Source organism: Chlorocebus sabaeus, chromosome 25 (genome assembly GCF_047675955.1).
Source record: "Chlorocebus sabaeus isolate Y175 chromosome 25, mChlSab1.0.hap1, whole genome shotgun sequence".
Lineage (NCBI taxonomy): Eukaryota > Metazoa > Chordata > Mammalia > Primates > Cercopithecidae > Chlorocebus > Chlorocebus sabaeus.
Window position 1 is genome coordinate 82332980 of NC_132928.1, and position 23902 is coordinate 82356881.

The 23902-nt window shown below is 38.1% G+C and overlaps 1 protein-coding gene across 1 annotated transcript in view; it reads right to left on the reverse strand.

Moving 5' to 3' along the window:
* The window catches only part of ADSS2 (adenylosuccinate synthase 2), a 43013-nt gene that overhangs the window by 1847 nt on the left and 17264 nt on the right, over positions 1–23902 (reverse strand). The window contains exons 4-12 of the mRNA XM_007990002.3: positions 22170–22220; positions 13908–13974; positions 13515–13622; positions 12392–12473; positions 9734–9860; positions 8339–8493; positions 7209–7333; positions 5542–5639; positions 678–827 (exon numbers count right to left, since the gene is read on the reverse strand). Of these exons, the coding sequence (XP_007988193.1) occupies positions 678–827; positions 5542–5639; positions 7209–7333; positions 8339–8493; positions 9734–9860; positions 12392–12473; positions 13515–13622; positions 13908–13974; positions 22170–22220 (963 nt within the window). The remainder of the gene's footprint in view (positions 1–677; positions 828–5541; positions 5640–7208; positions 7334–8338; positions 8494–9733; positions 9861–12391; positions 12474–13514; positions 13623–13907; positions 13975–22169; positions 22221–23902) is intronic.

Genomic DNA, 23902 nt, shown 5'->3' on the forward strand with positions numbered 1-23902 from the left:
TGTTATTAAGAGGAAGAAAGGAATGAGACAATGTCACAGGATTAAAAAAAAAAGACTAAGGATTAAAGACAGAGTCAGAAAGGGTGAGAAGTAATCTATTATTTCTACAAAGATGAACACTATATTTACTTTAAGGAATAAAATTATGACTTTATATCTTCCTGGGCATTTATGCAAATCATGTGCACTCTGTAAAGTAACAATGACCTTTCCTTTATTCTATTTCAAAGGCAGACAGGTAAGTTAAAAGAAAAGACAGTTGGCCGGGCATGATGGCTCATGCCTGTAATCCCAGCACTTTGGGAGGCTGAGGTAGGCAGATCAATGAGGTCAGGAGAGACCAGCCTGGCCAACATGGTGAAACCCTGTCTCTTACTAAAAATACAAAAATTAGCTGGGCGTAGTGGCGCACGCCTATAATCCCAGCTACTTGGGAGGCTGAGGTAAGAGAATAGCTTGAACCCGGGAGGCGGAGGTTGCAGTGAGCCGAGATCCCGCCACTGCACTCCAGCCTGGGACAGAGCGAGACTCCGTCTTAAAAACAAAAAACAAAGTTGCAGTGAGCCGAGATCCCGCCACTGCACTCCAGCCTGGGACAGAGCGAGACTCCGTCTCAAAAACAAAAAACAAAAAACAAAAGTAAAGACAGTCATTCACAAAGTGTTTTTTATGTTTACCTGGAATTTGAAGCTCATCTTCAATAAATCGAACATAGTTTTGTGCATTAACAGGTAGTTCTTTAAATGCCCTTGCATTTGATATGTCTGTGTTCCATCCTGGGAGAGTCTTATATTGAACTTCAACTTTATTTAAGACTTCTTGGTTTGCTAAAAGTTAAAGAGGACATTTGTTCATGGTACATACTGCTTACTGTCAAACAACTTTTTGATATATTGCAGGTTCAGAATCTCTTTTCAAAATCTTTGGAGCCAGATACGTTTCGGGATTTAGAATTCTTCAGGTAGTATAAAGGTAAAACAGTGCAAATACCATCTGGGGTAGTATTCTATAATCAAACATATTTCTGCAGTAACACATATGATCATTCGCTATAAGAGGATAAAGATTATGTAATACTAACATTAGTTCAAGTCTGGTTTTGCTGCCAAATGAATCTGGGTGCTAAACTTAAAACTTTCCAATTTTAAAGCTTATTGAATTTCCATTCTATTGATAGGGACTGTAGATCTGCATAATGACAGCAACCTCACAGAAAGAAGGCCTGTATACCTGCTGTCTTCTGAGAAATCTATGGTTCTGCTGGAAATTTTCTTCATTATTCCACCTATTTTCTCTGTATCCCCTAATGGAAACTGAAAATGTACTAAAGAAGAGTTTCTTTGACTTGAGTCAATATAGTGGATGCTATGGTACTCTGCCCAGATTTCTCTGAAGACTGAGAGCTGTGGGAGCTTTGCCTGCTGACCACTCACAGTTCAGAGCCTCTGCAGGACTAGCCCTCCACCGAAGGGAGTTGCTGCCCCACAGCAGCCCATATCCATTGACTTGTCAATGTGGGAACAGAAACAACCTGGGCACTTAACCTTAATTTGGGACAACTGTCAAGGGCTATGTTAGCTCCAGAGCTCCCTATGGGATCAGCGAAGGCTTGTTTACAACTATATTGCAGTGCAATTTCTCCCTCTGCATAATCCTGCTTCTCCCACTCCCTCACAGATGTTGTCGCTCAGTGCACTTATGAGCAAACACGCCTATGTGCAAATCTCTACATTGGAGTCTGTTTCCTAGGGAACTCAATCTAAGATAGCTGGCACCAGGAACGGTCAGAGGAAGATAGCTCTAAAACAAGAACTAAGAGGCAGGATCACTGGCTAGCTGGCTGGCTGGCAATGAGGACTATCACTGGGGTAAACAGAGTATGGATAGCCTCTATCTGAGGCATTGAGATTTGAGCACAGTGGAACAACAGAACTGGATGGCTCTTGATGAAGGCTATTCACGAACTGGAGAAAGATAATGCAACCTGTCTGGCAGAACTTAGACAAAATTCCATCTCCTATAGCAAAGAGCAAAACAAGACGAGGATTAAGCTGAGAATTCAATCATATAGACTGCAAAGCTCCAGAAAAGGCTGAATTCTGCAATCCAGCAAGTTTGCTATGGCAAAGTCAGAGCTTTGTTCGGGAAAAAGTGGGGCCCTGAGACTCTGAATGGGACATCTGAATTGACATACCTGAAAATCCTGAATCCCTAGATTTTCCAAACTCTCTGGGTCTGCAAAATGTCCCACTACGTCCTATGAAAGGTTGTGGCATCCTGTTGCTTGAAGATGATGAAGAGGCCTCTGTCTTGCAAGGCAGCATGTACCCATCTCACATCTACCTTCACCTTCTGCCTCCTGGTAAGCAAATAACTAGGCTCAGGTCCCAATGTAACCTGGCTAAGGAAGTACTGGGCCTACTAAGGAAGGAAAGATACTACATTCTAAAAGATCTGCAGGAACAAGCCAACATTTGCCAGTAGGCACTAAGAGAGTGTATATGGAACTGGATCCTGAGGTATGCTGGGTCAAGGGGGGCAGCAGGTGGTAGAACAAAGTTAAGTAAGAGTATATTGGTAAGACAATATCCTCTCATGATGCATGACACAGAGAGGATGAAAACATCCTGCTAGGAATGCTCTTGGAAGCTTAGAAAAAGTAATGAACCATACTAAGTAGGTATGCCGGAACTGCTGTGGTAGGTGGTAGGAGGAATTAAGAGAATCAGTGGGGCTTCCATTTCTAGTCATCATAAAATACACAGTTCCCAACCAGTTCTCAAAATGACAACTCCTTCTAGGCAGTGGACAACAGGCAGGCACCAAGCCATGGCTCCTGGGAGAGAAAACTCACAAGCAAGCCCAGAAGCCACCCAACTTTCTGCCTAGGAACAATTTCCTGACCACAGTTCAGAACACTGGTGTAAACAGAGAATGGCAGCTCCACTGACCTGGGGAGGTAGATAGCTGACTTCAGGAAAGCTGAAGCAGCCAGAATCAGCAGGGCCAGGCATCAGGGAGGAGCTGCAGAGAGAAGGGCCCCCGAGAAGTCCATGTGAGAGTCCCATGGCTACAGGAGGACGCCACAGGTAAGGAGGCTTACCAGACCTCAGCTGCTACACAGTTGGGGGGACTTCTACCAGACTCTAGAAGTCAGGTAGTGCTTCTGAAAATGAAGGGACAGGGTACACTGGTGCTCCAGCACTGCTGGTTTGAAGAGATCTCATTATTATACCTTAACTCTCCTGGTATCCAGCAGAGCCACCAGAAAGGCTGCTCTTTAAGAATAAAAGCCACGCCCTTGAGTGAAACCTATTACAAACCCCCCATAATGAAGCCAAAAACCAAGCTCTGCCAAGATCTATAGAAGAGACAAAATTTGGAGACTGACTTATACCAGCTTAAAGTTTGAAAAACATCTTGGGTTTTCCACGTAACTACACAACAAAGCATAAAACCAAACTATACAAGTTCAAGATGATCAGTGAATAATTCAATTGTCCCCTAAAACAAGAATCAACACTATTCAGAGGAAGATAACAGAATCTCAGTCTCTTTAATATATCATCCACAATGTCTAATAGTCAACCAATAGTCATTAGGCATAGAAACAGTGATCCACAACCAAGGAAAAGAATAGTCAAGAGAAACTCGACTTGAGATGGTCTAAATGTTAGACTAACAGAAAAAAGGTAGCTAATATAAATTAAGAAAATTTCATTGTTACTGAGTGAACAGATAGGGAATCTCAGTAGAGAAATCGAAAGTAGAGAACTAAATGGAAATTCTAGAAATAAAAATTCACCAGTGGGTTTAAAAGCATATTGGAGATGTTGATCAGAATCATTTACCTCTTCTAGTGACTCCATTCCCTGCCTGCTGGCTTTGGCACATGAAATCCAACATGATAGGGGGAGCCTTAGCTTTAAGCTTAATAGGACTCTTGCTTCTACTTTCCTGCTGTTATAGCCAGGGTAGGGGCTAATTTACACCACTAACCTTCCTCTTGTAAGCTTCTGTAGGAAAGACAACAACCAGAATCCTACAGGAGCTATTCCCAGAGGCTTGTCAACTTATTTTACCCTCTTTAAGCACTCTCTGCTACCGGTGGGGAGTACTGCATGTTGCTGATTCATAGCTCCGTCCCTTTCCAGGAACTGCTCTTGGCCAAAGGGAGCTACCTCACTTGAGGAACAGCTCTTATTTAGTGGCTAGTTGTGCAGAGGCACAAAGTTCTGGCTACTTGCCTCAATTTAGTACAATTCTAAAGGGCTACCCTAGCTCTGTGGCTCCCAATGGGATGGGCTGCACTGCATTTCAACTAGTCCCTCTGCTTCTTTCACAAACGCTACTGCTGAAAGCATTCCCTACTACACTTCTTGGATACAAATCTCATCTCAAGAGTGGTTCCAGGGGATCCTGACCAAGAACAGCTTTAAAATTAAACACATGAAATTGACCGGTTTCATCTGTTTTGTTAGTTTTTAATATTTTAATTAAAAGAATTTGCTATAATGTTCTCTATGGTAGACCTTGCCACATGTCATTATTATTTTCAACAACCTTGGATGTCTAGGAGGATAACTTGGGGTCCCTCTCCTGTGTACCCTTCCCCCTATATCTTGGTCTACTTCTAGAACTCAGAGCTATCCTTAATTCCTAAGAAACAGTGGTCATAAGGTAGTCACAAAACTTACCGGCTCATCAAGTTTTATTAAGCTAGTCAATAGTCCTTCATTTGGCATATTCCTAATCCTTATCAAATGACTGCTATAGAATAAAGGGCAGAGAGGCCGGGCGCGGTGGCTCAAGCCTGTAATCCCAGCACTTTGGGAGGCCGAGACGGGCGGATCACGAGGTCAGGAGATCGAGACCATCCTGGTTCACACGGTGAAACCCCGTCTCTACTAAAAAATACAAAAAACCAGCCGGGCGAGGTGGCGGGCGCCTGTAGTCCCATCTACTCGGGAGGCTGAGGCCGGAGAATGGCGTGAACCCGGGAGGCGGAGCTTGCAGTGAGCTGAGATCCGGCCACTGCACTCCAGCCTGGGCAACAGACCTACACTCCGCCTCAAAAAAAAAAAAAAAAAAAAGAATAAAGGGCAGAGAAAGTCATTTATGGGACCTGAAGGATAGGGAGGGCTAATGTATTGAGAGCCAGCTTAAAAAGACAAGGGCTCTTCTTACCCCTCTTCTTACCCACTCTAAAGAGTGGTATACTTTCCCAAGGAAGGGAGAAACAACTCCACGGAAACTACTTTCAAAGGAGGGCAAATGAGACTCAAGAGCAGTATGGCTGGGCTCAGAGGTCCATGTTTTTTCTTTTGAGTTTGAGCACATGCTTGTTGTGACCCAACAACTAAATAAGTATTAGCTATGAACCAAATAACTAATAATAAGTGAGCTAATTTGCACAAACCATAAAGGGCATATCAAGCCTGTTGCTATCTATCTATCACAAGTTATATGGAAGAGCTTTATGAAATTGCTATAATACATTCACTTTATAGTATCCTTTAGATATTGCCTACAAGAAAATACCTGGGATATGAGGTATGATTTCACCATCTAACTTGTAAGCAACTCCAACTTTGATTTCCGTAAACATGTCCAAAATATCCAACTTGGTAAGTGCCAACCTAATTTTGGAAGAAAAGGCAATGTTAAAAGAACAAACTCTTAAAGGCTCTACTATCTAATTTGATTAATGCAGGAGTAAAGAAAAATTCATGCAAAGCTGAAAGTTCTAAAGCAATTCTGAAAACTGGTTAGGATTAGATTTTAAAGCGTGCCACACAGAAGACACTAGAGGACAACATACACTGAGTTCCTTTGCTAGTAATTATAATAGATTTCACTGAGAAATTTTGCTTTCTTTTTTGATTGTTTGTTTTGAGACAGTCTCACTTTGTCATCCAGGCTGGACTGCAGTGGCACAAACATGGTTCACTGCAGCCTCAACCTCCCGGGCTCAAGTCATCCTTGCACCTCAGCCTCCTGAGTACCTGGGACTACAGGCATGTGCCACCAGGCCCAGCTAATTGTTTTGTACTTTTTGTAGAGACAGGGTCTCACCAAGTTGCCCAGGCTGGTCTCGAACTCCCAGCCTCAAGCAATCCTCCTGCCTCTCGGCCTCCCAAAGTGCCAAGATTATATGCATGAGCCACCATGCCCAGATCAGCTTTCTTATGATTGATGAACAAACAACATGTATTTGCGGGAGGACTGCCCGGAGTTAAGGTTACACTGTGGCCGTGGAACACAGCAGAACTCACTACACTACATGGATGATTAAGATACATGTACATTTACACACATGCCAGCATCCCTCAGTTCTTCACTCTGGTTACCATCACCTCTACCCTTCTGGTCAGAAATTGTCAAAGAAGAGTGAGAAAAACCACATCAAGGACCTCTTCATCATACATCAAAATTTCCCGACAAACTGACCGGAAAACAGGTTTTAAAGAGAAAATCTGTGGAAATTAGATAACAAACTAAATTTGGGATTCTCGTCCAAAAATTTTATTTTTAACCTTATTGTTATTTACTGGAAGTTCAGTCTAACACAGATATGAACACATTTATTTACCTATTCATGTATAAGCATTAATAACAACTTAACTTTTCCTGAGCATTTTCGGTTAGCCAGGCAGTGTGCTATAGACTCTACGTTTCTCGCCTAATTTTAAAAATACCCCTATGAAGTAGGTAATGCTGTTATATAGATTTTAGAGAGGATAAAACAGAGGCAGAGAATGATTAACTTGCTCAGCTACACACACATAATGCACAGATCTGAGATCTGAATCCAGGAACTCAGACATTAAGCCCATGCGCTAATCACTAGGTACATCGCCTCCCCTCTGTACACGCTCATGGTGTTTGTGCTATCCACCTATCTATCTATTCACCTATCTATCCAGCTGTCTATGTACCCTATTCTGCCTGCCTCTATACTTACATACATGTAAGAGTATCAAGATTATTTTCAACAACCTTGGATGTCTAGGAGGATAACTTGGGGTCCCTCTCCTTGTGTACCCTTCCCCCTATATCTTGGTCTACTTCTGCTTGGCACTACAATTTCAATATGGAGTCTAAAGAGTGAAATTTTCCTATTAAGGTACTCCACAAAATTAAACCTATGGCCATTAATCATCTATGATTTCCTGAAATATTTTTAAATGTTTCTGAAGAATACTCACGCAGTAAATCCATTGATCATATGAGCATATTTGAGCAAAACGAGGTCCAACCAGCCACATCTTCTTTTCCTTCCAGTGGTTACACCAAACTCTCTACCTCTTGTTTGTAGTAATTCTCCAATTTCCTACAGAAGAGAAAATAGAACTTTAGGATTAGAATAGCAGTGCTATATATTTGATGGAATACTATATACTAGAGACCACAGCAAAGCCTCTGTGAGATAAACATCTTTCAGGTGATAACCAAATTGAAGATAGAATTCCACAGAGATGATGGATTTTATCTGAGGGAGGCATTATTTGGAATGCTTCATTTACTACCATTTTTTAAAGTCAGTATTTTTTACAATGTTATACAGACAGCTTCCTAAAATTTAGATTGACAGATTAAGAAAAAAACTGAGCATTTATTAAATAGATGAATCCAGCCAATTCTTCCAAGAGCTGTAGTTTGATGTTTTTCCTGAAAACCATAAAGCAAACATATCTAAGAAGTCATTGATATCATAATGCCCTTCTGAAGAAAACTAAGATCGAAAACATGCTCAAATATCTAAGCTAAGGTCACTTCCTACAATTTGTTTTTCCTATGATCTACCCAAGTCCTTGATTTGCCCCTTTCTGCTTAAAGCTATCATTTCATTATCTCTTATAGTCTGGCATCATTACGATTACATAGTTTTTGTTTATTTTTGTTGACTTTATTTTTTTGAGAAAGAGTCTCGCTCTGTTGCGCAGGCTGGAGTGCCATGGTGCTATCTTAGCTCACTGCAAACTGCCTCCTGGGCTCAAGCAATCCTCCTGCTCAGCCTCCCCAGTAGCTGGGACTACAGGTGCTCGCCACCACACCCAGCTAATGTTTGTATTTTTTTTAGTGACAGGGTTTCACCATGTTGCCCCGGCTGATCTTGAACTCCTGGGCTCAAGTGATCCGCCTGCCTCTGCCTCCCAAAGCGCTGGGATTACAGACAGAGGCCACCATGTCCAGCCAAAATTATGTATTTAGGAAAACGTTGTTCTGACCAATCTTGCAAATTGAGTGAAAGGTACAGGAGACAATAATTCATTAAGAAAAAAAAAGAAGAATGAATTGTTAATACATTTTGTTTATTTACTTAGAATAGGCTTACATTTTCTTGCTCTGTAGGAAAGGCACCAATACCAACTCTAGTTGTATAAGCTTTCACAACTCCATACACTTCTCCAACATTTTGAGGGGGCATACCCAAACCAGTACAAACACCTCCAACAGTACAATTTGAAGAGGTTACAAAAGGGTAAGTCCCTAAAAACAGAACCAGACATTAAAATATAGTATACACATAAACAACACATTTTAAAACAGAAATACCATTACAATTCTACATTTGAGTATATTATAGGTATCTAACAGATCTGAACTGTAACTGCCCCCTCAAAGTCCCAATGTTTTACTTTTTATTCATTTTAGCTGTAACGATATAAAAACGAGGTTAGAGCTTTAACTGAAGTACTTACCAGAGCGGCTCCTTGAATGCATGTACAGTTACTGACTCAGCTCTTTACAGTAGCTACTTACTTAATGGATTATGAAGAAATTTAATGCTGAAACTCATCTACATGTTTTCAGAGTTCCCTGTTAGTGTAAAAGAAATATGACTCCCTCATATGAATATTTAAAGTGTTGTAGCAATCTGGAGTGATGGCAACACAAGAATTTTGTAGTATTCAACATTTCCCCAGCTTTTAATCTCTACTTAGGGAATAACCCTCAAATTACAAGAGCTAGTTAAAGAGTGGCATACTTTCTCACCCCCAAAGGTCTCATTCATATTTAACTATTCACTCCACCAAGTAGACACTCTGTTTTCTTTCCAGACTGGCTAGGCATATTACGGTATAAAAAATACGTATCTACTATACAGAAATACACTTTCTTCAATAGTTTACTTGGAGACAAAAGCCCATGAAATGTCAGTAAAAGCTGAGAACAATCAGACTAATCATGAGAAATCATATTGAAATGAAACGGTCAACAAACTAATGAGGCAGTAGTTTGAAGAAAGAAGTTAAGCATTAATTAACCTTTTGAAGATGAAGGCAATGCTCTGAATTCAGAGTCTCATGCCCAGGGAATTAATTTATATAAATAGGCTTTTATAAATCTTGCTTAATAATAATGTACACATTTTTAAATGGTTGAATTAAAGATGGATATTCTTTCACAGAATTTATCTTATCTTACAGTTCCAGGCATTGAAACTGAACCATAAACCAATGAAAACCACAATTTACAGAACCTCAGACCTACTGAACTCAAATGATGATTTTATTTTTCTAATAAAATAGGGAACTTAACACATGTACTGTGTGTTCTGTAATACTCCTTTAAAAAGAGTGCCACAAGATGACAAACTTTCATCATTCCTGAATATACAAGCTAAAAACATTGTTTTAAAACTCCTTAATGCTAACATTACTTATTTATATCTTAACTACTTAGGGTTCAGTTAAGCTCCCTTAACTATAAATCATATCTTACTTACCAAAATCAATATCTAATAGTGCTGCATTTGCACCTTCTACCAAGATTTTCTTTGGTGGTCCATGTAGGGCCTCATATAGGAAATAAACTCCATCTCTCACCATTGGTTTAATCCTTTCCATATAACCCTATACACAAAGACAACAACCAATTTCCATGTATATTAATAAATGTTTAACACAACCAGAACAAGAATAAATTACCTGACTTTATGACATGAAAACTGGCAAATGCAAAGCAGAAAAGGACTGGTGATGGTGCTCACTCTATTATAACATTTGGATTAGCTTTCATCTCTCATGCTGATTTTCCAGGAACAGAAAAGAGGCATTAGCTCAACAAAAACTAGAGATACAGTGAAATTCAAAGGTTCTATATTAACCTCACTGCAAATAAAACCCTCTCAGCAAAGTAGTCATACTTCAAAAACCAGCTTTCAGGAAAATAAACATAAATGACTATATTACATTGTGCTTTTAAATTTTGTGAGGTATTTGAAAAGTTGCATTTATAACATAATCCACAGAACCATCATTTTTTAAATTTTATTTCATTTTTTGAGACAGAGCCTTGCTCTGTCACCCAGGCTGAAGTACACGATGGGAACATGGCTCACTTGCAGCCTCGACCTCCCAGGCTCAAGCAATCCTCCCACCACAGTCTCCTGGGTAGCTGCACCACCACCATGACCACCTACATTTTTTTTCTTTTTTTTTTTTTCTGGTAGAGGTGAATTTGCCCATGTTGCCCAGGCTGCTCTCAAGTGATCCACCCACCTCAGCCTCCAAAGTGCTGAATTACAGGTGTAAGCCACTGTGTCTGGCCAACCATGAATTTTGAAACTTGCATCAGAGTGATTCTCAAAATGTGGTGAGGGCTACAAGTTACACTGCCAAGTATGCAACTATTAGTGATTGATTGCTGTTATTCTTTTAAATTTTATCCCATTACTGTAACATTATCTACCTCTACACTATTACTAGTAGATAATGTCCAATATTAGGTAACACATGGGCATTATAAAAATTTCTCAAAGCATTTAATTGTTAGTACTACTGCTTAACTTCAGAACTCAATTAAAAATGTAAAATAACCAAGAGCTTCCCCTAAGGCCTTATAGTGTAACTGCATGAAACCTAGGTTCAACTATGTTTAAATATGTAGACTATTATGGAAATTCCAGAATCTACTCATGAACCCACCTGAGTGTGTTAATACCCACTGACAAATGTATAGATCACTCCTTGGCTCTAGCCTCCAATTTCTGACTTATTCCTGTTTTAGTTCTCTTTTCATGCTGGGAATGACCACACTAGTCATCCCACTTGTTTCTTAAAAGTTTTCTGGTTCAACACACATTACCTATAAGAATCTTCTTACCCAATTCTATTTATTATTATTCATCTACTTTACATTCACGTGGAACACATATAAAATGGAATTGAAAAGCCATACTCATACTTTGGCAAGTAAATATTTCCAAGTTGCTAGTCAAAAAGTTAAAATATTTGTTGCATAATAGACTGGGCATGGTAGCACATGCCTGTAATCCCAGCACTTTGGGAGGCCAAGGCAGGCAGATTGCTTTAGCTCAAGCATTCAAGACCAGCCTGGGCAACATGGTGAAAACCCATCTCTACCAAAAAAAAAACTAGCAGGGTGTGGTGGTGTGCCCATAGTCCCAGCTACTCGGGAGGCTGAGGAGGGAGGATCCCTTGAGCCTAGGAGGTCAAGGCTGCAGTGAGCTATGTTCATGCCACTGTATTCCAGCCTGGGTGACAAAGCGAGACCCTGTCTCAAAAAACAAAATAAAACAAAATATTTATTGCATAACTGAATAAAAAGAAAATGGCAGTCTATTTGTAACAGCAATCGGTGCACTGAAATGCAAATACCTAACATTTAAAACGTTCCTTGTAGGTCATATTTGTTTAGAACTTAGTGATTGGGCAGACCTAAGGTCTGCATTTATTCTAGGATGGCATATGAGGTTTGTAGATTCCTACTCAGTTCTGGAACTGATACTGATACTTATTTGTAGATGAGAAGAAATAATAATCAGATTCACAGGAAACAGTTTGAAGTTCATCAAAAATAGTAAAAGGTGAAAGAATGGAGAGGATAGGAATTTCAACTACTGACCAATGTAAGCACCACTGACACCTAATAGTTGCCAAGAAAAGACTAATCTTTGGTCAATTACCTTATCTGTCTCTTAAGAGTGCAGTGCTAAAGAAACTGGCCCTATGGGTTATCCTTCCTAAACGGGTTGGTTAGCCTGAAAAGTTCTCACTCAGTCCTCTGCTGATCTATCCTCCAACTGTTAGAAGTGATTTTTAGATAATGCAAATCTAGTCTTCTTTCTGCTCAAAATTTTCTAGCAGCTTTTCATTATCTCCAGGATAAGATCTAAATTCCCTGTCATTGCACATGAGACGTATGATCTGGACTCTGTCTCCTTTACTTCAGGTACTCCTCCTGCTCCCTACTCAGTATTTTATCTAAACCATATCATGTAAAGTCACTTAAACATACCATGTCCAAGACAAACAACTTCCTTTGCCAGTTCTTACCCAAAGCCTGCAGGAATGAAAAGATCTAGATGCCAATTTGGCAAACAAGTATTAAAAAGAACATTAAAGAGGTCAGAAAGCATTACCTTGAGTTTCTGTAATTCACCTTCAATGTCTATTTCCAAAGTAGGATATATAGATTTGTATTGGTTAGCTAGAACTTTAAACCTGAGAAATACAGATAAATCAAGACATTACCACTCTGTACAAAAATATTTAAAATAATATCATTTGATTTCAATCATTTCTGCAGATGGTAAATGATCTTAACAGCAAATTAATTCTGAAACTGACGTTACCTTCTGAGAAATAAAATTTAATAAAGGAGATTAGCCATATGAATACATAAGACATTCAAATTATTTTTTTACTCAAGTTTAGGCATAGCGACAATATAATTAAGGTGATATGTGTGTAGGGAGGGAAGAGAAATGGAATGACTAAAATCTGTAAACACAAAAGACTTAAATCTGAATTAACTGTATTATACTGTACCACAACAAACAGGGGCAGTTTACGTGATACTTGTAAAAGACAAAGAGGCAGACATTAGCAATCTAACATTCTTCAGTAAAGGTGCACTGCCAGTGCAGACAAATGTTACGTGGTTGATTGAAAGGGGATACAATGTCATTATAGCTTTGATGCCACTTGTTATTATACACAACCAACTCCCTATCATTGAGTCACTGAGTAGCTTTTTGATGACTACTTGGTTTCCCATGGAGATCTGGCTACAGAAAGCATGTGTTAACGTAGCATCTCTGTTTTTCAAGTTGAGCTTGGTATACAATAATTCACCAGTATCTGAGAGCTAATGATTTCTGGGTGGGAGGACATAAGGAGTCTCCAGGCCTGAAAATGCAAGGATCAAGACCTTAGAATGTAACCATCCAAGGACTGCCACAGCCCCTGGAATCACTCTATTTCTCAGGAAACCATTCCATATTTCGATTCTTAAATATAACTCTGCCTTTGTCTTCTTAGGACATTCTATTAAACCACCGTCATGTTATTTTTCATGAAGTTAATCTGTAACTAAAGATTAAGTATAATGTAATAAAGATAACTTGAACATTTCAAATCTTAAAAAGGCCAACCACCACTATTTTAACTAGAACACTGACTGTATCATTTTACACCCTAGGTTTTAAAAAAAAAATCTAAAAATGCATTCATTCCTTCCATTTTGAAACACAAGTTAGTTACCTCTCAGAGAAGCCATCAAAGTCAGAAACAAGGTCGCACATCCTGAGTCCACTCCGAGCAGCTTTGGACGAATAAACTGGGCCAATGCCCTTTTTTGTTGTACCCAAACTTAAAAACAAATCCAAACAAGCTTTAAGTTAGACAAGAAAGATGTAGGTCTTATGGTCAGATCATTACAGTGAATAAAGTTACATATGACTATTTTCTGTTTATATTATTTCTTGCTAAGTATATGTTCATAATCCTATTGATTTTCTCTAAAACAGGATATTCTAATACTTACTTTTCTTAAACTTCTGGTCTAGAATTAAAATACAAGGGTCTGTAAATGCTTAAAATGTACCAAAATCAAAAAACAAAAAACAAACAAACAAAAAACACACACACACATACTTTTTTCCTGCTTGCTCTTGTCTCTGTTGTTCCTGGATACCATCAGCTGCTTGATGAAAATCAAATACTGAGGGGAAATAAAACCACAGTTGTTGAAACAAAGATACTACACAAAAGCAAAATATACTGCATTTCAAATTACTGAAGTTATAAATCCCTTCAGCCTCATTTCAGTATAACAAATTAAACACATTTTTAAAAGTGATAATGGTAGAAGATGATAACACCAACTAGTACATTAAGATGAAAATCTGTCTGATCTTTCACTCTTATTTATTACAGTCTATACTATTTAAAAAACTAAGTCATTAAGAGGGTAATTTTGAAACATCCTGTCCTAAAATTTTACAAAGGTCAATTTACAAAAATACTCTTTTTCTTTAAGTTCTGGACTCCTAGAATCTAGGGCTCATGTTGACACCTCCCTTTTCCTCACTAGTCTCGAGCTTCCATCATCTCTCACCAAAACTGCAGTCTCCTAGTGTGTGTACCTCTTTCCATTCTTAGACATCGCTAATCCAAATGCTGTCATGCAGCCAAAGCATCTTTCCAAGACACAAATATGGCATTCACACCTCCCCTGCCCTTAAAACTCAACAGTTTTCCACTGCTCTAAAAAAAGAGACAAAAGTATTTTTATTATCTGGCCTCCTTGCACAGTCTACACTTTCATCTTGTCCTCGTGCTCTGCCACCCGCACTGCCCTCTGGTCACACTGGCATTCTCTGCGGCCCTCAGCTACAAGGCAGGTACTTCTGCATGAAATATCGCCTCTTTCTAACCTGCACATAACTTGTACTCTTTCTCCCCTGCCAATGCTCTGAGAGTATTAGGATCATGTCAGTTTAGTCTACTAGTTGATTTCCAGTGCAAACAAGTCCTCAAATATTTACTGACTGAACAAATAGCTGGTTCATAGAAGAGGCAGAACTGGAATTTTGGTCTCTGAACTTCTAACCAAGGCTTCTTGTTTTTTGTTTTGTTTTTAAACAGTTTTATGGGAATATAATTTATATAGCACAAAATTCACCCATTTAAGATGTACAATTTACTGATTTTTAGTATATTTAACTATAGTTTCTTTTTGCTAATGAAGTCACTGTTTCCAAATAATTAAGTTGAAATGTGTAGATGTTTAACAGAAAGACTAATATGAAGTTCTTGGGATTAATGGTAGCATCTGTAAAAGAACTATTTAGAAGCATTAGAAGACTGATATTGAAGTTATAGATGGTGAAGCTAGAAAAGTCTGATAACCCAATCTAAACTCATCCTCTGATTAACCCTGCCCATAAAACCATGTATGTACTCTTCTCTACTTTCCTCCTTTTGAGACACTACTACAACTGTCAAGGCAATCCTCCTGCCGTGCTTGGCAAGGTTAACAACCACAGCTTTTTATGATCAACAGGTTTCCCTGGAGCTGTTAGTAGGAAAGTTTTGATACTGTACATGCTAATCAGTTATATTTCAGAAACTAAATTTGTGTGATTTAAAAGTATCTAGTAAGCAATATCTGTCTTAGTGCCACACAGTTAGGTAACAGTAACACCTTTAAAGTCATATCAGTATACTGCACACCAAAAGATATCTACAAGAATGCTCAGGGTAACAGTATTTGTAATATCCCAATATTGGAAACAACTCAAATTTTCATCAATGGTAGAATGAATGGATTTTTAAAAGTGTGAAATGGTCATATAAAGGGATACTACACAGCAATGAAAAAGAATAAAATACTCTTTATGTAAACAATAATTTTGATCTGTAAGGGTCAGTTTATCATCACGTTCCCATTTTATTGCCCAAGCAACAGTCTTTCTCAGTTACTTGAGAGGCCAGAATAGTTCTGAAGGGCTGTTTCATTAAACCCTGAATTTGCAAATCAGTTATGAAAAGATTGAGATCTTAGAGTATACCATTCTCATTTCTTTTGAATAAAAAGACATTTGAAAGTAAATGTTTTATTTTTTATGCTCAAAGAAATTTAAAAGCAACTGACAACCCACAAATAAATGGTTGCTGCAAAGCAGGTGAACCATATTTTTCAGACATTAATTTAGCGCCTTGTCATAGAGCTAATGCTTTCCTTGGTTTTTCTAGGCCCCAGGAAGCAATTAGTGTAATCAGAATAATTACGTTCATAAGGCTTCATCACGGCATGGAGCATTAATGCCTCCACTATTACTGTTTTGAAAGAACAGCCTTGGAATATCTGTTTCACTTTCTACAGCCTAGATATTGCAAACAAAGAAAACATCATAATTGTGCACCTTTAGTTAAGTTTATTAACAGCATTTTAAAAGTTTTAATTTACTACTATAGTTAAGTTTTATTAACATGATTAATGTTATACCACATTTAGTATGAGACTCGGAACATGTAACAGCCACTTTGCTTGCTTTCTCACATCTCCCTGAGGTCTTGGACTCAACTGTCACTTTTCAGTGAAGGCTCCCCGGCCACATTACATGCAACTGTAGGCCCCTACCTCCTCCTCCAAACTGCCTGCCATTGCCTAGCTCCTTTCTCTGAGTTACTATTTCTCCTCAGAACTGAGCACTATATGCCATGCTACATGGATTACACATTTCTAGTGATATCTGTTTTCACTAGTACACGATATGCTCCATTAAGGGATGCTTTTGGTCTTTTCTACTGCTGAATCCTTAGTGCTCAGCACCATACCTGACACAGTAGACATGTAATACATAGATATTAAATAAAAGAACAGACACCTAACAAATCTGGATTTCATATTTAATTTTTTTAAGGGTCTCAACCACTCATTAGGCCATTTTCCCTCAATAAGCATCTCTTATAGTACAAACTGAGTTATGAGATTCAGTGAACAGGGCAAAAGTTTAATGCAATAGGTCCTTGCATTAGTGTGCTAATGTAAAGAATTGGCCAGCAACTTAATAATTTTTAAGTTGCCTTAAAAAAATCAACTGCTTAAACCTTCTAAGTGAAATACTTGAAGGTAACTCAAGTAACGTAAAAGATGCAATTATAGCCCCTACAGCAACTACTAAAATTCATAAATTCATAAAACAAGAGGTATAGCTAGTAAGTTAACAGTGGGGATAATATTAAAAATGTTCAGTGTAAAAGAAAGCAGGAAAAGAAAAAAAAATAAAGAATAAATAAAAAGAAAACAAAGAGCAGACATAAATCTAACCATAGTGATAATTAACTATAGTAAAAGTAAATAGTCTAAAATTCCAATTAAAGGATAAAATTGTCACAATGAATAAAATGCAAGACCCAACTACATTTTGTCTATAAAAAATACATTATAAGATCCAAAGAGACAGACATACTAAAGATCATTAGAGGATGGAATGCGATACACCATGCAAATAGTAATCTTAAGGTAACTCTAGTGGCTATATTAATATCAAAGTAGGTATCGGAATAAGGAATATTACCATAAAGAGGATATTGTGGTATTAACATTCATAGCTTATGAGATACTTTTAAATCACACAATACAAATTTAGCTTCTGAAAAGTAACTAACCAGTACATACAGCATCAAAACTTTCCTACTAACAGCACCAGGGAAACCTGCTGACCATAAAAAGCTGTGGTTGTTAATACCAATTCATAATGAGGAAAGGTTCAATGCATCAAAATCAGAATTGTAAACATACATGAACCTAACAGAGCTTCAATGTGCATGAAGCAGAAACTGACTTCAAAAGAGAAATAGACAAATCCACAATTATTGTCAGAGGCGCAACACTCCTCCGAGTAACTGATAGAATATAGATAGAAAATCAGCTGGGATACAGGACTTGAACAACACTATCAAACAATTTGATTTAATTGGCATTTAAAGAACACTCTACTCAACAAGAGCAGAGCCCATATTCTTTCTAGTGCATGAGGACCATTAACCAAACAGACCACATCCTGAGCCAGAAAAGAAGTCTCAACAAACTAAGATTAGGATCATACAGAGTATATTCTCTGTTCACAATAAAATTAAATTATGAATAGAGAGAAATCATGAAAATCTTCCAATATTTGGAAACACGAACATCATACTCAACATATAGGTTAAAATATAAATTATGTTATTTTGAACTGAATGGAAATGAATGTATAAATAATATTTGTGGAATATAGCTAACACAATTACATGTGTTAGAGGAACACATGTAATTTTAAATGCTTACATTAGAAAAGAAAGGTCAGGAAGGAAGAAAGGAAGGGAGGGAGGGAGGAAAGGAGGGAGGAAGAGAGCGACGTCGGTCTAGAGTTCATGATCCAAACTTCTAAAGGAACTACAAAAACGCACAAATTTAAACCAAAGAAAGTAGGAAGAATAGAAAGAGCTGAACCCAGTGAAACAGAAAATAGAGAAAATGGTTTTTTGGAAAAAAAAAAAAAACTCCACAGAACCAATAAAATGGATACCATGAATAAAAGACGGACATCACTGAAGACTACAAAAGTTACCAATAATTTGAGAAGTTAGACGAATACATTTCTTTAGGAAACATAAATTACTAAAACTGACACAAGAAACAGAAAAATCTGAATATCTCAATATCTATTAGAGAAATAAAATTCATAATCTTCATAGAATTCATAAAAACATCCTCACAAAGATTTTCTATAAAACATTTAAACAAGAAATATTACCAACCTCACACATAACTCTTTCAGAAAAATAGAAGGCACCAAAATTGAAGAACAGACAACAAAACTAAAGAAAACTACAGAGCAGTATTTGTCAGGATAAAAACAGTATATCTTGACCAAGTACAGCACTTAAGTTAGCTGTTGGGTGTACATATATATGAATAAAACACATAAAATTCTTTCCTTTGTGGACACAACCTGTGTAAGGTGTTTTTACTGATTGGGGAACTAGTGACTGCAAAGGAAATCACTTGCTAGAGGATCCATAATCAAGATTTGGATCCAGATCCCTCAGTTTCAAAGTCTATAGTTTTTTCCATTGTACTACGCTCCATATCACCCACCACACTTTTATACAGAATCTCATACTACGGAAGATTTTAAAAATCCTTGGAAGTAAATGAACATTTTGAAGCATCTATATGCCAGATCCTGTACTCAGTTCTGAAATGAGAATTCTAACGCCTTAAATTACAATGCAGCTTACAGAACTGTCCATTCAGTGCCACGGTGACAGGGGAGTCTCTAAAGCAAAGACGGAAGCAGTTTCACAGCAACGATTTTCCAATTAGTTTTTTGATTTTTTAATGATACTATTTACTCCTTTTCACTATTATAGAATTGATTATATTAAAATACATGTTTCTGACCGGGCAGTGGATTACGCCTGTAATCCCAGCACTTTGGGAGGCCGAGGCAGGTGGATCATTTGAGGTCAGGAGTTCAAGACCAGCCTGGCCAACATAGCGAAACCCTGTCTCTACTAAAAACACAAAAAAATAAGCTGGGCGTGGTGGGACATGCCTGTAATCCCAGCTACTCAGGAGGCTGAGGTACGAGAATCGCTTGAACCCAGGAGGCGGAGGTTGTAGTGAGCCAAGATCATGCCACTGAACTCCCGCATGGGTGACAGAATGAGACCCTGTCTCAAAAAATAATAAAATCAAATAATAAAATAAAAAATATGTTTCTTGTAAGACTTTTTAAGGACCCTAGGAAATGAACCTTATAGGCTTATAGTAACACACATTTTAAAGCACAACACATCCATTATTACACCTATTACTACTAACACCTAAATTTTAGTCTGAGCTTATCTTCTACAGGCTCAGTCCTCTGTCAGAAATACTTTCCTTTAAGGACATACATTTATGGGAAAAAAATCATTATTAAAGAAATATAATTGTAAATAAAATAATAATATTCATTTACATTTATTATGGCTTAAACTACATTACTTTCCTTTTACTCTAGGCCTTTTTATCCCTTCCCATACTACTTTGTTGTTTTGTTTTGGTGGTCTAAAATAATTAAGTAACTTGCTTAACCTCTATGCTGTACCAAGGATGGAACTGTTAAGTGACAGACCCAAAGCAATTGCAATGAAGAAGGAAGATGGAGAATCCAGACAGGAACAGGGATATGTCTCTTAACACGATGTTCTTTCCAACAGGCTGATATCATCAGCATACATTTGTATCTGCACATAGCCCAACTACCTGATTACATACGCTGATGCTATACGTTATTCAAAGGGCAGGTATTAGGGATTATTCTGTTTTGCAATCCTAAATTGTGGTATGCTGATTAAGATAGTGAATTTCACAGAGCAGACAACATAACAAAAAGCCATTAGAACGTTCTGAAGATAAGTAGTGGTTTTTATCATCTAATGCAGTGCCTTGCTTTATCCACAATAGGAACAATGGATACCAAAAAGCTACACATAAAATCATGAAGGTAAAAGAAGATAAAGTTGACTATTGGTAACAGAATAAATAAAGCTAATGAGTAGTAAGTATAAGCAAATAAAAACGCTACAAAAGTACTTCACAAAAACATATTTTTCCTTATACACCTAGGAGACTGCCAATAAGAAAGAATATTGGTAGGGCCGGAGGCAGTGGCTCACGCCTGTAATCCCAGCACTTTGGGAGGCCAAGGTGGGCAGATCACCTGAGGTCAGTAGTTCAAGACCAGCCTGACCAACATGTGAAACCCTATCTCCACTAAAAACACAAAAATTAGCTGGGCATGGTGGCACACCTGTAATCCCAGCTACTCAGGAGGCTGAGGCAGAAGAATCGCTTGAACCCAGAGGCAGAGGTTGCAGTGAGCTAAGATCCCACCACTGCACTCCAGCTTGGGCAACGGAGGGAGACTCCGTCTCAAAAAAAAAAAAAGTATTAGTAACACTGTATTGCTTCCTATATGACAGCACAACAGTGATATATAAGTTTAAAATTCAAGTCCTAAGATAAGCTAACAAACAAAATATAAATATTTTTAAAATCAGAAGCTTAAAATGGGCAACAAAAATGACAACCTCCTTCTTCTGAAAACCAAAACAAAACCCTTTTGTCCTTATCCAAATTGCATGTTATCATTTGGGACTGCAAAGCTTCTTTGTTTCCTTTGGTTTTTGTCTTGGTTATGCATCTATGTTATTAATTATTCTGGAAATATAAAAGGTGCCTTTTAAATAAAAGTATTACTGATAATACTGTCATAGTTTAAGTATAACCAGGTGAAATATAAACTACTCACAAGCTTAGTTTTATGTTAAATACAGAAATATTCCACACTTTATCCAGTTACACTAACAAACAGCTATCAAAGTCTTTGCATTCAAGGATAACCAGCCTACTAACAGACAACATACAGGAGGACAACAAATATTGACATAAAATTGTTATTCAGTAAAAACAAAAAATTGTTCTTTTCAGACTTTACAGATTAAGCAGCCTGTGGCACACAATGTAACAAAGAGGCCAGTTTCATATAAAAACTGCATGTTAATCCAATAGAGTTTACTTTAAATAAGTTATTTTATTTGGGTTACTAGGATTATACCTAGGATTCAAGTCTGTGGCTATTATCTGGAGGGACCATTATTTGATTTCTGTGCTTGGCTGATAAATACTGTTAAGTATCTTGATGAGGCTGCCTTTTAAATAGAGGCCAGTGTTAAAACTAGAGCAGCTACTGCCACAGGACACATACATATTTAAATACAATTTAAGAGTGCAGATCAATCATAGAGAAGTTTCCTACATGGTTTTTACTGATTTCTTTTCTGGTTATTGTCTCTTAATCATGTCACTGCTAATTAACAATTCTATTGGTTCTGAAAGAGAAAAATAACAGAAAAGAAAATCCCAAATTTATTGGTAGTGGTTGAAATTTAGGTTAGTCTGAACAAAATCTGAATCACTTAAAAAGCAATAATTATTACATTTTAGGCACAAAGACTCACTCTATCTGCAAAATGGTACACTTACTTTTACAAGAATATTACATGTACAAATAAATGTTCTTTGCATTTTGATGTGGCTTATTTTTAAATAGAATTAGAGATGTCTTATGAAATACCACTTGTATTACAAATTTGCTTAGCTAATCTTTTTTTCAAATAGGTAAATTTCAGCCTAGACTTTGTTAAAAAAGAAAAAAAGTTAATAAGTTTTTTTTGTATTTAGAACTCAATTACTACAATCCATCCTACTTACGCTAAATAAAAATAAAAGACAAAATTAGTTACTAAATACTTTCATTTGATAAATTTCTGATAAAAAGATAGTTACAAATAAATGCAATATATCCACCTTACCAATATGAGCTCTGTCAGATATAATAAGCCTTTTTTCCCAGCCTTCTAGTCCTGGAGAGAAAGGGGAAAAGATATATTTTAATTGAATATTCTGTACAGCAGTTTTAAATCTTAATTTCTTTTTTTTTTGAGATGGAGTCTCGCTCTGTCGCCCAGGCTGGAGTGCAGTGGCGCGATCTCGGCTCACTGCAAGCTCTGCCTCCCGGGTTCACTACCATTCTCCTGCCTCAGCCTCCCGAGTAGCTGGGACCACAGGCGCCGCCACCTCGCCCGGCTAATTTTTTTTTGTATTTTTAGTACAGACTGGTTTTCACCGTGTTAGCCAGGACAGTCTCATTCTTCTGACCTCGTGATCTGCCCACCTCAGCCTAAAATCTTAATTTCTTTAGAAATATGTCTAGGCCGGGCATGGTGGCTAATGCCTGTAATCCCAACACTGTGGGAGGCCAAGGCAGGTGGATCACTTGAGACCAGGGGTTTCAGACCAGCCTGGGTAACATGATAAAACCCCATCTCTACTAAAAATACAAAATTAGCTGGGCGTCGTGGTGGGTGCATCTAATCCCAGCTACTCGGGTAGCTGTGGCACAAGAATCACTTGAACCCGGGAGGCAGGGGATGCAGTGAGCCAAGATTGTGCCACTACATTCCAGTGTAGGCAGTGGAGCGAGATGTTGTCTCAAAAAAAAGGAAATACAATGTCTAAAAGCATTTTTTACTGAAGCAATCACGTTTGTATCTTTTCATCTGTATAGGAAACATTATGTCTAACAAGAGTTTTCTCACGTCATTCATTCCATACATAAATTCACTCACATGCTATCTTTCCAAATATCTTGCTCTAAAAGCTCCAAATTCAAACCAGTCACATCCACATAAAATATTTCTAGGAATCCAAAAGGCAAATGGTAGAAAAACATCATGCTGGGGAGGTTAGGTACCTGGCAGGCAGAAATTTGCTAGAGGAGGTTAGGTACCTAGCAGGGAGAAATTTGACAGAAGGGAGTTAATTTTAGGAATGGCACCCTTTCCCAAAAGATAATTATTATAAAAAATATGGGCCAGGTGTGGTGGCTTATGCCTGTAATCCCAGCACTTCAGGAGGCCAAGGCGGGCGGATCACCTGAGGTCAGGAGATTGAGACCATCCTGGCCAACATGGTGAAACCCTGTCTCTATTAAAAATACAAAAATTAGTTGGGTGTGGTGGCGGGCGCCTGTAATCCCAGCTACTTAGGAGGCTGAGGCAGGAGAATCGCTTGAAGCCGGGAGGCAGAGACTGCAGTGAGCCGAGATCGTGCCACTGCACTCCAGCCTGGTGACAGAGCAAGACTCCATCTAAAAAAAAAAAAGTACAGAAAATAAGCTTTTTCACTAATTCTTCTAAGATACTACTGTTAATTACTGTACTTACTACAGTGAATTGTAAGGAGATATATCTCTCTCCCCATTTAACTGTGGAAGACCTAGAGGAGAGGCTGTGAGTTTTCATAGCACAGGGCCTGTTATCCAATAAGTGGTTTTAAAAATTATTTTTGGCTGAGAGCAGTGGCCTATAATCCTAGCACTTGGGGGACCAAGGTAGGAGGATTGCTTGAGGCCTGGAGTTTGATACCAGCCTGGGTGACACAGAAAGGACCCCATCTTCACAAAAATAAAAAAAATTTAAAAACCTGGCCAGGCATGGTGGCACGTGCCTACGGCCCCAGCTACTCGGGAGGCTGAAGTAGGAGG